The following is a 15,475-nucleotide window of genomic DNA, read 5'->3' as shown; positions in this document are numbered from 1 at the left end:
GGATAACGTGTATCCCTAGCGCGTCTGGAAAAACGCTTGTATGGCTGAGCGTGGTGTTTCTGGATAGATTCTCTGAAGTCAGAGTGGTCTAAAAAGGCACTCAATTTACGCTTGGGATACAAGAAATGGAATTTCTCCTGCTGTGCAGCAGCTTCCTCTGCTGAGGGAGCTGGGGGAGAAATATCCAACGCACTATTGATGGCCGAAATAAGGTCATTGACCATAGCGTCACCATCAGGGGTATCCAAATTGAGAGTGGTCTCATGGTCCGAAACCTGACCACTTTCTTCAGTCTCATCATAGAGAGACTCATCCCTGTGAGACCCTGAACAATGTGATGATGTGGAGGGTCTGTCTAAGCGAGCTTGCTTGGGCTGGCTGGGGCCGTCATCTGAGTCAGAGCCATCAGCCTGTGATACATGAGAGCCCCTTGAAGTACAGACTCGCTCCAATTGAGGGGGACCAGGGGGCAAGGACACAGCCGTGTCCGGAGCCTGAGTAATTGGCCTGGTTTGCAAGGCCTCAAGGATTTTTGTCATAGTGACAGCCATCTGACCAGCCAAAACTGCAAAATCTGTCCCTGTTACTGGGGCAGGACTTACAGGCGTCTCTGCCTGGGTTACTACTGCCACCTCCGGCTGACGAAGCGTTACAGGCACGGAACATTGCACACAATGGTGGTCAGTGGAGCCTGCCGGTAGATCAGTCCCACAAACAGTACAGACAGTGTACACAGCCCGCGCCTTGGGACCCTTGCGTTTTGTGGAGGACATGTTGCTGTCTCCTCAGCGCAATATGGGGTCTATAGCCAAGAAGCGCCCTACAGTGCAAATATATATACAATATCTATATGGCACCAGAAGAAAGTACACAAATAGAATCACTGTGGCACAAGAGGGGCTTTCAGCCTGCTTACCGCCCGCCTCAGAGCGGGTGTGTGGCCGCCAGACGCCCTGTCTGAGTCTCCCAGAGCCTGCCTGCCTGTCCCCAGCCGGACCGCATGAATAATGGCTGCCGGCGTCCTGTGAGGAAGAGGGGCGGCTCTGGGCGTTCCTAAACGAAGAGCGGGAAAGCGTGCTCTCACTGTGCCTCGTGAGGGGGCTGGAGCATGTAAATCAAGCTCCAGCCCCCGGCGCTGGCCATTGCACAGCGTCTCTCCTCCGCCCTGATTGACAGGGCGGAGGCGGGAACGAAGCGGCGCTAGGCCGCAAAAGCCGGGAAGTAAAGTTAGGAGCGCCGCCGCCGTAAAAGCGCGGTCGGCGCTCTGTCCCCGGCGCCCTGCATGTCGCAGTTGCGCCCCGCCGCAGGAGCGGTCGGCGCTAGTTCCCAAACACATAACCCGTCACCCAGCCATAACTAAGGTGACACAACCCCATTGCTTATGTCCCCGGCGCACTATAACGCCCAGCAAGTCTGGAGCGTTCTGTGCCTGCCGGGGACACCGAGTACCTGACAGATGCAGGGCCATGTCCCTGACTGTACCAATGCTCGACATCCATCAGGTTCGTTCTGGGTCTGTGGATGGAGCCCGGCCTCAGGGCTTTGTGGCCGGAAGGATCCCACTTCCACAGAGCCCTCCAGGGGGATGTGGAAGGAAAAACAGCATGTGGGGCTCCAGCCTCTGTACCAGCAATAGGTACCTCAACCTTTCAAGCACCATCTGGTGAGAAGGGAGCATGCTGGGGGCGCTATATGTGCCCACTTTTCTTCCATCCGAGTAGTTAGCAGCTACTGCTGACTACACACCGTGGAGCTATGCGTGGATGTATGACCTCCTTCACACACAAAGCTAAAACTGGAGAACCCGTGATTCCACGGGGGGTGTATAGCCAGAAGGGGAGGGGCCTTACACTTTTTAGTGTAATACTTTGTGTGGCCTCCGGAGGCAGTAGCTATACACCCAATTGTCTGGGTCTCCCAATAGAGCGCTGAAGAAATACTCAATATACTTTTGAGCTACTGAAATGGGACTTCTCCTGCTGTGAAGCTGACTCCTCCGCTGGGGGAGCTGAGGGAGAAATATCCAACATTCCATTGATGGACGCTATAGGATCATTCCTTATGGCGTCACCATCCGGTGTATCCGGATTGAGAGCGTTGTCAGGATCAAAGTCCTGATGAGCTACGTCTGCCTCATCATACAGAGAGCCTCCTGGGACCCCCCCCGGAGCACCGATTTTATTCCCAATGAGGGTGGCCAGGGAGCAATGAACCAGATTGCCCATGGCCTGTCCGGACTGCAAGTCTCTATCCCATTGCAACTCCATCCCTGTCCTTGGACAGGGTTGACAGGTGGTTCCTTTGGCCACGTCTAGTAGAGACCCCGGCTGACCAAGTGCTCCAGGGGAGCATTGCACACAATGGGGTTCAGTGCCGTGGAACAGTATCACATGCAGTAAAAACAGCATCGAAAGCCTGAGTTGCTTATATGCTGCTGCCGACTAGCCATCTAGGACATAGAGCCAAGAATGGCGACCGTACAATGCAATGTATAGCATACAAGCATAAAGTACAAATGAACACTGCAGCACATGCAATACAAGCAGCATAGAAAGCCTGTGCCTTGGCACCCCTGCTTTTCTGCTGCTGTAGACTAGCCATCTAGGGGAATATAGCCCAGAATATCGACCATACAGTGCAATGTATAGCATACAAGCATAAGTACAAATGAACACTGCAACCCCTGCAATACAAGCAGCATAGAAAAAACCTGTGCCTCAGCACCCCTGCTTTTCTGCTGCTGTAGTCTAGTCATTCTAGGTGAAAATAGCCCAGACTAGCGACCGTACAGTGCAGTGTATAGCATACAAGCATAAATACACATGAACACTTCAGTACATGCAATACAAGCAGCATAGAAAGCCTGTGCCTTAGCACACCTGCTTTCCTGCTGCTGATGTGTCGCCATCTAAGAGGGCATCGCCCAGAGTCCGATCTCTCAGCTCGGACTGTAGGAATGGCTGCCGGCGTCCTTCTCCAGCTCGTGTGAGTAGGGGCGGGCCGTGGGCATGCCCCCAAGTCAGAGCGGGAAACCGGCGTCCCACAGTGTCCAGTGAGAGGGCTGGAGCATGTAAATAAGGCTCCAGCCCTCGGCGCTGCTGATTGTACAGCGTCTCTCCCCTACCCTGATTGACAGGGTGGGGGCGGGAACGAAGCGGAGCTAGGCCGCAAAAGCCGGGGACTGGATTTATAAGCGCCGCCGCCGTAAAAGCGCGGTCGGCGCTAAGTCCCCGGCGCACTACAAGTCCCAGCCGCGCCGCCGCTCCCGGAGCGTCCGGCGCGGTAGTTCCCCATACATAAAGTCACTCAGCTAGGCTGCAGTGACTGTAACCCTTTACTGTCCCCGGCGCACTAGCACACCCAGCAAGTCTGGAGTGTGCTGTGCCTGTGTACGGGGACACAGAGTACCTGAATGGTGCAGGGCCATGTCCCTGAACGGTACCCAGCTCCGTATCCAGCAGGTTCAATGGGTCTGTGGATGGAGCCCGGCCTCAGGGCTTTGGGGCCGGTAAGATCCCACTTCCTCAGAGCCCCTCAGGGGGATGTGGAAGGAAAACAGCATGTGGGCTCCAGCCGCCGTACCAGCAATAGGTACCTCAACCTTACAAACCACAAGCGGGGTGAGAAGGGAGCATGCTGGGGGCCCTATATGGGCCCTCTTTTCTTCCATCCGATATAGTCAGCAGCTACTGCTGACTAAACAGTGGAGCTATGCGTGGATGTCTGACCTCCTTCGCACAAAGCAGAAAACTGGTGAGCCAGTGATCCCACTGGGGGTGTATAGCCAGAAGGGGAGGGGCCTTACACTTTTTAGTGTAATGCTTTGTGTGGCCTCCGGAGGCAGTAGCTATACACCCAATCGTCTGGGTCTCCCAATGGAGCGCCGAAGAAAAAAAAAAAACGCACTGCACTCATGAGTACCGCGAGTACAGAGCAAGAATAGCGATAGCCAGCAACGGAGGAAAGAGGGAGATAAATCCCTCCCCTCCTCAGCGCTGGCACGCCCATCCTCAGCGCCGGCCCGTCGCCCGCAGTTGAGGTCTGATCGCATGATCGGACCTCAGTCGCAGGGACACTCAGCTCTCACTGTGCTGCCAGCGTGAGCCGAGTGTCATGCGAGGATCGCATTAATCCCTGTGTGGCCCCGGCCTAAGACTAATAACTGAGCTAAAGACTAATAATCATCTGGACTGAACACCACCTGGGGATCTGGGGTCAAATCCCACCAAGGACAACAACTGCAAGGAGTTTGATTGTTCTCCCCATATTTGTGCGGGTTTCAGCCAGGTTCCCTGGTTTTCTCCCACACAAAGACACACTGATAGGGAATTTAGATTGTGATCCCCAATAGGGACAGTGATGATGACTGGAATAATGGTGCTACACAAGTGAGTACAAAAAAACAAAAAACATTGATCCTTCTAGGGAAGATGATTTCTAGTAAGTGATAATATAAATGTCATCATTAGTGTTGTGGAAAGTGGTCTTTGGAGATATGATACTACAGATGTACCCAGTACCCCCCTAGCTTGATCTACAAGCACATGAATGTAAAGACAAATGTAACCATCACATATGACAAGAATGGTCTACATACCAGATGAGGGTCTGGAATTGGCTTCTACATCAGCGCTCTTAGACGAATGGTCGGGTTGAGGAGCCTCCTTCTCCGTTGGACTTGGTTCCTTATCAGTGCTTACATTATGGTCTATATTCTGGGGCACAGAAGAGCGAGGCTTTAATGTAGGTCGCAGCCTCATCCTTCTTGAAATGGTTTGGCTGGGCTGCGGTGGGTCTGCCTGAGATTCAGGAGCTTCTCCTGCTGCTTTCTCGTCAGGTGCACAATTCGTGTTCCCCCCAGTTTTGGTGATCGTTTGGCCTGGATCGCCATTTTCTTCAATTCGCTTTGTCTTGAAAATTTTTGAACGGTCCAATTCAGGTTTTTTGGTCATCCTTGCTGCAACAAAGACTACATCATCCTTACTTTCATTATCTGCTGGATCTGAAGGTGAGTTTGCAGTTTGAGGGTCTACTTCAGCGTTTTCTACTTTTATAATCCCTTTAGTGCCCTCGTTGTCCTTCTCGCTTGCGTTGATGCCTTGTTCTTCACTGGCAGTCTCTGCAGCACATTCCTCTTTTTGGCTGTCTGGTTCTTTATTGTCATCACTCTCCATATTTGTAGACTAAAGTTTCCTGGCAATGAGATCTATTATCAGCGAGTCCAAGTGCAGCCTCAGCCTGAAGGTCTCCACTCACACTTGTTAAGTGTTAGGGAACCTGCTAGAGGCCCCGATCTGGTGAGGGAAAAAACATGTGCATGGTTAGAGAAAGACCAAACAGAGGGAGCAGTTACATGAAGACGTGTAAGATCCTTCGACAACCTATTAACCAATGCTGTAAGGCTAGTTTCACACTTGTGTTCAGCGGAGTCCGTCACTATGGAGAATAGCGCAGTCCGTTAACGCACTGCGCTATTCTCCATAGACTTGTATGGATGACGCACTGTAACGCAAGTGTCAGCGTTGCGTCCACCGGACGACGCAGCGTCGTTATTTTGACGCTGCGTCGGGCAGAAGGAACGCAGCATGTAACTTTTTTTGAGCAGCGGAATCCTTTGGATTTTACTGCGCATGCTCTCTCTCGCTCCCTCCACCCGTAACCAGGGTACACAGCGGGTAACCAAGGAACCCTAGTTACGTGTGCCGGGAGCCCGACACGTCCCTGCTCGGCTCCGCCCCCTCCCCGCACTCCGTATGTATACACACTCACACACGTCCCCCAGCGATGCAGTCCCCGCGGCACTGACGTCCTCAGCCATGGACCTGCTCGGCTCCACCCACCGCACTCTGCCCCCCGCACACATTGTCGGCGACCGAACGATCAGCTGCACGTCTGTCTGCACGCATGACAGTAACATCATGTGCTGTGATGCTTACAAGCCGAGGTCAGTTGTCACCATGACAGCATCTGAGGACAGTGGGGGAGTGGAGGGAATTTTAGTATAATTGATTTTTTTTTCTTGCGGCATGATGGGGGATCATAAGTACAAGCATGCAGCCAGGATGTGACATATGCCAGAATGGGGACATATACCAGGACAGGGTTACGAAGGGGAAATAAATATCAGGATAGAGCCAGGATGGGGCAATATATACCAGCATGGGGACATATCTACCAGAATATAGCCATGATGGGGCCAATACAATTAGGACGTGGCCACACTGGAGGGGCCAATAAACCCAGAACGGGGCCACAGTGGGGGGGGTGCAATACACTCAGGATGGGGCTGCAGTGGGGGGCCAATACACCCAGGATGGGGCCAGAGTGGGGGGGGAGGGGCAATACACCGGGGACTTGGCCACGTGGGGGGGGGGGACAATACACCCAGAACGGGGCCACAGTGGTGGGGGGGGGGGGGGACACAATTTAACACCAAAGTGGGTATAGATAAATATGGCCCAAAACGTATTGCACAGACCCAAATACAAGAAAACAGCAGCTAGAGGGGCAAAGTTATTGCACTGACCCAAAATACCGAAATAGCGGCTAAGGAGGTAATGCTTAATGCAATGGTCCAAAGCACTATAACGGTAACAAAGGAAACAAAGAGGTACAAGAAGATACATGAGCAGCCACAAAGACTAGTATCAGGCTGTGAAAACAACATCCCAGGAGCAAAGGAAGAGAACAAATACCCTGTCGCGCGTTTCGTCGGGGGGCTTCTTTGGGAGGGTCCTCTAGCTGCTGTTTTCCTGTATTTGGTGTGTGCCATACATTTTGGGCCATATTTATCTATACCAACTTTGGTCTTAAATCTTTTCTTAAAGCTCAGACATTGTCTCTCCCTTATACTCTATTTTGCACAGATGGGCAAGTGCAATATTTTTTGATCCATGTACTGTATGTATTTTCTATCTTTGAGATCGCTTATATCTTTTTCTTCTTGGTCCACTCTTTGATATTCTTTAGCCGCAGCATGTTGCGAGTGTTAAAAAAAAAAAATTCTGAGATTATGCAATATTTATATCAATTTATATTTGGCGAGTGCAATCTACAATATCAATTTTCTGAGAATGTGCAGTATTTACATTTATTCGAATGTTTCTTCTGCACTGAGGACCTCTAGTGGTCAATCACTGAATATACTGCTCTTGAAAATATTCATTTGCGGTATATACCGTATGTGTTTTTATAGGATGCTTATGGATGAAATCTTCTCGTCTAATCCCCTGTGTCTGTTTTTTAATATTTTGTTCCAATAAAAGATGTTATTTGTATTTATTCCCGGATATTTGCTGTTTTTCCTGTAGGATTTTGTTCTCTGTCTGGAGTTAGCCACTATATTAGTTTGGCCATTCATTGGTTGTATTAGTACAAGATAGCGGTCATTGCTACACAATGAAGGGGGGGAGGGGGAAGTCATATCACTTTTTAGGATTTATAATGCTACAATGGCCCATATGCCTGACCAACCCAGGAGTGGGGTAGTGCCCAGGCTCAAAGCCCATCATTCTAGTTGCACCACTGTTTTATACTCTAACTAGCCCTTTTTATTGGCTCGTTGATTTTATCAAATGCCAAAAAACTATCTTAAGGCCATGTCTCACTAAGCAACATCGCTAGCAACATCGCTGCTAACGAACAACTTTTGTGACGTTGCTAGCGATGTTGCTGTGTGTGACATCCAGCAACAACCTGGCCCCTGCTGTGAGGTCGTTGGTTGTTGCTGAATGTCCTGGACCATTTTTTAGTTGTTGCTCTCCTGCTGTGAAGCACAGATCGCTGTGTGTGACAGCGAGACAGCAACAACTAAATGTGCAGGCAGCAGGAGCCGGCATCTGCGGACGCTGGTAACCACGGTAAACAGCGGGTAACCAAGAAGCCCTTTCCTTGGTTACCCAATATTTACCTTCGTTACCAGCATCTGCCGCTCTCAGTGCCGGCTCCCTGCTCCCTGCACACATAGCCAGACTACACATCAGGTAATTAACCCGATGTGTACTCTGGCTAGGAGTGCAGGGAGCCAGCGCTAAGCGGTGTGCGCTGGTAACCAAGGTAAATATCAGGTTGGTTACCCGATATTTACCTTAGTTACCAAGCGCAGCATCGCTTCCAGGCGTCGCTGCTGGCTGGTCACTGGTGAGATCTGCCTGTGTGACAGCTCACCAGCAAACCGTGTAGCGACGCTCCAGCGATCCCTGCCAGGTCAGGTTGCTGGTGGGATCGCTGGAGCGTCGCTTAGTGTGACGGTACCTTTATAAGTGTGGTGGTGATACGCTAATCAGTGGGTGACTAGTCTTTAGAGGGTGAATTCCTCAGAGTAATAATCCCACTAACCATGTGGTAATGCCCCAGTGAGTAATATGGTTTCCAAGAGTGCTGTTGCCGGCGGCTCTTAGCCAATCTTCACCAACAATATGCAGTAGTCTGGGTGTACACACCGTGGCTTAAGGTGGCTTTACACACTGCAACATCGCAAACGACATCGCTGTAACGTCACCGGTTTTGTGACGTTACAGCGACCTCCCCAGCGACATTGCAGTGTGTGAAACACATCAGTGACCTGGCCCCTGCTGTGAAGTTGTGATCGCTACAAATCGTTCAGGACCATTCTTTGGTCCTTTGTTTCCCGCTGTGCAGCATGATCGCTAGAAAGTCTCAGTGTGTAAAGGGGACTTTACAGCGACTCCGCGGCTCTGTCTGTGTAGCGTCCTGATTAGCGGTCACCTGTGAAGGATTCACCGGTGACCGCTAATCCCCCGAGTGACTGAAGTGTCCCCCCTCTCTCATACTCACCGATCCCCGATCACCGGCGCTGCACGGCGTTCACACTGCTCCATCGGCTTTTCCTTTTTTGAAAAAGCCGGCCGCTCATTAAACAATCTCGTATTCCCTGCTTTTCCCCGCCCACCGGCGCCTGTGATTGGTTGCAGTGAGACACGCCCCCACGCTGAGTGACAGCTGTGTCACTGCACCCAATCACAGCAGCCGGTGGGCGTGTCTATACTGTGCAGTAAAATAAATAAATTAAAAAAAACGGCGTGCGGTCCCTCCCATTTTAATACCAGCCAGATAAAGCCATACGGCTGAAGGCTGGTATTCTCAGGATGGGGAGCTCCACGTTATGGGGAGCCCCCCAGCCTAACAATATCAGTCAGCAGCCGCCCAGAATTGCCGCATACATTAGATGCGACAGTTCTGGGACTGTACCCGGCTCTTCCCGATATGCCCTGGTGCGTTGGCAAATCGGGGTAATAAGGAGTTAATGGCAGCCCATAGCTGCCAATAAGTCCTAGATTAATCATGTCAGGCGTCTCCCCGAGATACCTTCCATGATTAATCTGTAAATTACAGTAAATAAACACACACACACACGAAAAATCCTTTATTAGTAATAAAAAACACTAACAAAGTCCCTCATCACCAATTTATTACCCACAACAAAGCCCTCCATGTCCGGCGTAATCCACAGTCCTCCAGCATCGCTTCCAGCTCAGCTGCATGGAGGTGACCGGAGCAGCAGAAGACACCGCCGCTCCTGTCACCTCCACGCCGCTAATGAAGAGAGCCGTGTGATCGGCTGAGCTGTCACTGAGGATACCTGGATCCAGCGGTGGCCGCGGGTAACCTCAGTGACAGTCCAGCTGATCGCGCTACTCACCGCCGCTCCGGTCAGCTCCACGCAGCAAATGAGGTGAGTAGCGCGATCAGCTGCTGTCACTGAGGTTACCCGCGGCCACCGCTGGATCCAGGTAACCTCAGTGACAGCTCAGCCGATCACACGGCTCTCTTCATTAGCTGCGTGGAGGTGACAGGAGCGGCGGTGTCTTCTGCTGCTCCGGTCACCTGCATGCAGCAGAGCTGGAAGCGACGCTGGAGGACCGTGGATTACGCCGGACATGGAGGGCTTTGTTGTGGGTAATAAATTGGTAATGAGGGAATGTGTTTGTGTTTTTAATTTCTAATAAAGGATTTTTCGGGTGTGTGTGTTTATTTACTGTCACTTACAGATTAATCATGGAAGGTATCTCGGGGAGACGCCTGACATGATTAATATAGGATTTAGTGTCAGCTATGGGCTGCCAATAACTCCTTATTACCCCGATTTGCCAACGCACCAGGGCAAATCGGGAAGAGCCGGGTACAGTCGCAGAACTGTCGCATCTAATGTATGCGGCAATTCTGGGCGGCTGCTGGCTGATATTGTTAGGCTGGGGGGCTCCCCATAACGTGGGGCTCCCCATCCTGAGAATACCAGCCTGCAGCCGTATGGCTTTATCTGGCTGGTATTAAAATAGGGGGGGACCGCACGCCGGATTTTTTAATTATTTATTTATTTACACGGCACACAGAGCCGCGCGGCATTAAATGAAGTCGGGTGAAGTTCACCTGCTTTTGTGACACGTCCCCAACGACCAGCTAGTCGCTCTGCAGGTCCGGATCGCTGTTAGGTCGTTGGCCAGGTCTGCCTGTTTGACAGCTCACCAGAGACTTTGTAGCGATCCCGGCTAGGTTGAGATCGCAGGTTGGATCGCTAGAAAGTCTCAGTGTGTAAACCCAGCTTTACTCAGCAGACTGTGTAAACCCCGGGATGCAGCGGCAATGTAGGACACAGCCAGAGACTTGCAAAGGCAGTGGTAAATTCTGGCTGAGTCCGTCACCACTGTCCCCTGAGCAGGGCAGATCAAAGTATTGTAGTGCGCTTGCGTGGGACCTCAATACCGGCTAGTATGGATGACGTCGAGCGCGTCATCCACACTAGAAGGAGGAGGACAATGATGGCCGAAAGAGGAGGCGCCGGACCCGGAGAACGGAGACACCCATTTGACCAGTCTGCTTTGCACTGACTGTTCAGGTAAGTATTATAAAGTCCTTTTTACGTTCTACACAGCGGCCTGGGCTCTTATATACAGCATGTTAAGACCACGTCTCACTAAGCGACATCGCTGCTGAATCACGGTTTTTGTGACGCAACAGCGATCTTGCTAGCGATCTCGTTATGTGTGACATCCAGCAATGACATGGCCCCTGCTGTGAGGTCGCCGGTCGTTGCTGAATGTCCTGGATCATTTTCTTCAAAGGCGATGTCCTGCCTAGCAGGACACATCGCTATGTTTGACACTGTGTGACAGGGTCCCAATGACGGCAGAGATCGTCATACAGGTCGCTACTGAGTCGTTGGTAAGATCTGTGTGACATCTCACCAGCAACCTCCCAGCGATTTAGCAGCAATCCTTATCAGGTTGCATCGATTTCGGGATCGCTGGTAAGTCGCTAAATGCGACGGGGGCTTTAGAATGCAGTATATAAGAAGCCATTGGAGGTGGCCGCAGCTTATAGGCCCCAAATTTGGTGACAGGTTCCTTTAAGCCTCGTTTGCATATAAATTAAAACGGCAATTTTCAGTCAGAGTAACAGCACATTCCCTACTGTTAAGTATAGGGATCCCCATGCAGCAGTATAAATAATCATGCTGGGCATTGTTTAGCCCAAATTGGTCAGTAAAGGTCCAGTCACATTAAGCAACTTACCAGCGATCCCAACAACGATAGGGATCGCTGGTAAGTTGCTAGGAGGTTGCTGGTGAGATGTCACACTGCGACGCTCCAGCGATCCCACCAGCAACCTGACCTGGCAGGGATCGCTGGAGCCTCGCTACACGAGTTGCTGGTGAGCTCACCAGCAACCAGTGACCAGCCCCCAGCGCCGCGTGGAAGATGCTGCGCTTGGTAACTAAGGTAAATATCGGGTAACCAACCCGATATTTACCTTGGTTACCAGCTCACGCAGCTACACGTGCAGAGAGCAGGGAGCAGCGCACACTGAGCGCTGGCTCCCTGCTCTCCTAGTACAGCACACATCGGGTTAATTACCCGATGTGTGCTGCAGCTAAATGTGCACAGAGCAGGGAGCAGCGCACACCGCTTAGCGCTGGCTCCCTGCTCTCCTAGCCACAGCACACATGGGGTTAATTACCCGATGTGTCCTGCAGCTACATGTGCACAGAGCAGGAGCCGGCACTGACAGTGAGAGCGGTGGAGGCTGGTAACAAAGGTAAATATCGGGTAACCAAGGACAGGGCTTCTTGGTTACCCGATGTTTACTGTGGTTACCAGCCTCCGCAGAAGCCGGCTCCTGCTGCCTGCACATTTAGTTGTTGCTGTCTCGCTGTCACACACAGCGATCTGTGCTTCACAGCGGGACAGCAACAACTAAAAAATGGCCCAGGACATTCAGCAACAACCAACGACCTCACAGCAGGGGCCAGGTTGTTGCTGGATGTCACACACAGCAACATCGCTAGCAACGTAACAAAAGTTGTTCGTTAGCAGCGATGTTGCTTAGTGTGACGGGGCCTTAAGACCATTGCACAGACTCATAGGTACATATTTAAAGCAAGAGAACAAGAGTCAAAAAAGTGCCAAAATGGGTGTAATTTTATTATTGTAGTTATAAATGCAACCAGCAAAAAAGGGGTATGGGGAGCGCTCTTCTCTGCACATTCAGGACTATGCACTGGCCACTTTATCCTGGTCCAATAACCTTTTCATTTAGTGATTTGACCTGATTTTGTTTATTTATTGGGGGTGTCTGGGCGGGCTTATTTATATGTACTTATTGTATGCACTTGCACTTTATATATATTGCCCCTGATATCTTGTCCCGACACCACCCTATATGCTATGCTTTTGAAATTGGTCATCCCTAAACTACCATCTGTTTACCTGTCCTGTTTATGTGTCTCACATCCCTCTGTGTTTTTATCTCCCCTTTTTAGCTGGTTGCACATTTTTAACTACAATAATAAAATTACACCCACTTTTTTGACTCTTGTTCTCTTGCTTTAAATACATTCCCTACTGTGCAGACAAGATAGCAGAACTGTGGATGACTACAAGAAGGCAGTGATTGCGAGGGCATAGGAGGCGCCAAGCACAGTCTGGAAATGCCCATCGGACTACTCTATGCCAATTAGCATATCGAGAGGAACAATACTAAAAGACATCTTGTATAATCCTAGATATGCGCGGCACAATCTGAAATTATATCTAAAGAATACTAGAAGTGCATTTGGGGAAAGTCAACACTGGGCAGGTGCATCAGCTTTATTCCTCCCAGTCTGTCTCCACCCTCCGGTCTATGACTGACAACGCCACCATCTGCCAGCCAAGAAGGCCAACACAGACGCGGGCAGAGTTATCAGAGACAAGAGGATGACGATAATTGCCAAAACGTGCTGCCAAAAAGAGGGATATATATTTATATATCTCTATCACAATAATACATCTCCAAATCATTAATAGAATCAGGCCAATGAGTCAAACAACCCCAAAAGTAGCCAAAGGGACACAAATATTCAAATACAAATTTATATATTGATTTTTTTTTTTTTTTAAACGTAGAAAGGAAAAAAGTCATGAAAAAAAGTGCCAATGAAGCACCACAAAGCTCAGCCAGGTACTTGTAAGCAGATAAACAATATGATAACTGTGGGTGCTCAAATACAATATAACCCACAATAGAGTACAGAGAGTATTTGTCCCCAGCCAGGTATAATGTGACCACACCACCCTGATGAAGGCTACGGACGAAACACGCGTCATATGGCGACAGGTATTTACCCCCATTGTGAGATTTCTGGGTTTATGTTTTGTGATGCCTGTATCTGGTGCCATGTTAGTTCATATAATATTAAACAAAAAAGCTTACGGCACATAGTTTAGCAAAATAGGGTCAACAACAATACAATGAGAGGTGCTGAACCCATACCACTCCAATAGGTATGAAAACAAGGAGGACAAGGAGTTTTAAAGGTACAAAGATAAAACATGATTTTTATTAGGACAAATGTATTAAAAAATAGAATTGTGCATTTTTCCATAAGACACAGTTATAGTACAACATTGACAATAAATACGATCGGTACAAAAGAATGGTACAATGGGTACACAAATGAGAGAGGCGAAATGGATAGTGGCACTTGATACTCTGAGTCCTAGGGGACTTAATGAAAATTTGAGTTTCTCCTCCTTTCTATAAATTGCTGCATTATCATCATGTGATTCTGGGTGCTCCCTTGTGTTTCATACACTTTTTAATATTTTATATGTTTTTTTAATTTTTCACTTTATTGATATATGCATTTTGTTTGCTTGTGCTTTGCAGTATCCAAAAAATTGTTGATGGACATTTTTTATTTGGTCTATTCCTCCATCTCTTATGGACTTGGTTTCGGATATCCATTTAACCAAAAGTCAACATTCATACTACATAATTGTATTCGGATCACCTTTGAACATCTACGGAAATCATATTCTTGGATCTCCTTTACCCAGTTTGGACATCATGTATTACATTTAAAATGTATATTTGTGAAATCTTTTTGTCATGTATATGATTGTCACTTTTTCTGGTTGTCCGATATATCTGGTGATTTTGGAAGTGCGCATGTCCTGGTCGCGTCACCCCCTCCTGCCCCCCTGCGGCGTCTGTATGTTTCCAGTGTGCGTCCGTTCCCATGGTTACCTGTGGGTTCTTGGGCGCGCACGTGGTCTCTGACGCCGTCCGGGGTGTGTATGATGTGGTGACGCGCCCGCACATGCGCCGTACCAGTCCATTTTCATTGGTTATGATTGCGGTCATGTGACCGTTACTGTGGATACAAAAAGGTCCTGCGAAGCACATACAAACTTACCCATGAATAAGCGACCATAATCCATGGCGAAACGTACGTCGGGTCCTCCACGTGGAGCATTCCTTCCTGCAGGCTTTGGTTACCGGTTATTCAATATTTTTAACTGGCACTCGGTGATCAGCACAAGCATAGGCTTTGGGCGTACATCCGGCATTTTTTGCTCCGGCGCCCTAGGCAGTATTGCTAGTTTTCTGCTAGCCGTTTATCTGGCAATTCTCTTAGGTCTAAGCATTTGGACGTATTTCCGGTCATTATGTATTTTGTACCGGCGCCCTAGGCATTAATGCTGACCTTTTTGCCAGCTTCACACTCAGCGATCAGCCCCTGGTTTTCGGACTTACATCCGGTCATCCTTGCCTGCTTTTTCCATCGCCCACCATCCGCAGGTGTTTGTGGACCAGGCGCCCAGGTTTCACTTTTTTGACCTTTACCTTTAGCCGTTATTTCGGCCTTTACTCTTTGGGTCTTCCTGTTTAGGGCGTCCATCAGGTTCACTCTCATTTGTGTACCCATTGTACCATTCTTTTGTACCGATCGTATTTATTGTCAATGTTGTACTATAACTGTGTCTTATGGAAAAATGCACAATTCTATTTTTTAATACATTTGTCCTAATAAAAATCATGTTTTAACTTTGTACCTTTAAAACTCCTTGTCCTCCTTGTTTTCTTTCTTAGTTCATATAATAGCAGATTTTTTTGGCTCATTTGAGTTAATTGTGGGGCTTATTCCTTATGTAACCCATTTGAGATATATACGTATATACATTTCACCTATAAG

The 15,475-nt window shown here is 49.2% G+C and overlaps 1 protein-coding gene across 7 annotated transcripts in view; it reads right to left on the bottom strand.

The window, feature by feature from the left end:
- Positions 1-15,475, bottom strand: part of ZMYM3 (zinc finger MYM-type containing 3) — a 202,837-nt gene that overhangs the window by 180,238 nt on the left and 7,124 nt on the right. For all 7 annotated transcript variants that reach the window (XM_075323963.1, XM_075323961.1, XM_075323960.1 and 4 more), the window contains exon 2: positions 4,598-5,294. In XM_075323963.1, coding sequence (XP_075180078.1) covers positions 4,598-5,174 — 577 coding nt within the window. In that variant the 5' untranslated portion in view covers positions 5,175-5,294. The remainder of the gene's footprint in view (positions 1-4,597; positions 5,295-15,475) is intronic.

This window comes from Anomaloglossus baeobatrachus, chromosome 9 (assembly GCF_048569485.1).
Source record: "Anomaloglossus baeobatrachus isolate aAnoBae1 chromosome 9, aAnoBae1.hap1, whole genome shotgun sequence".
Taxonomy (NCBI): Eukaryota; Metazoa; Chordata; class Amphibia; order Anura; family Aromobatidae; genus Anomaloglossus; species Anomaloglossus baeobatrachus.
This window is presented reverse-complemented; position numbering and strand designations above follow the sequence as displayed.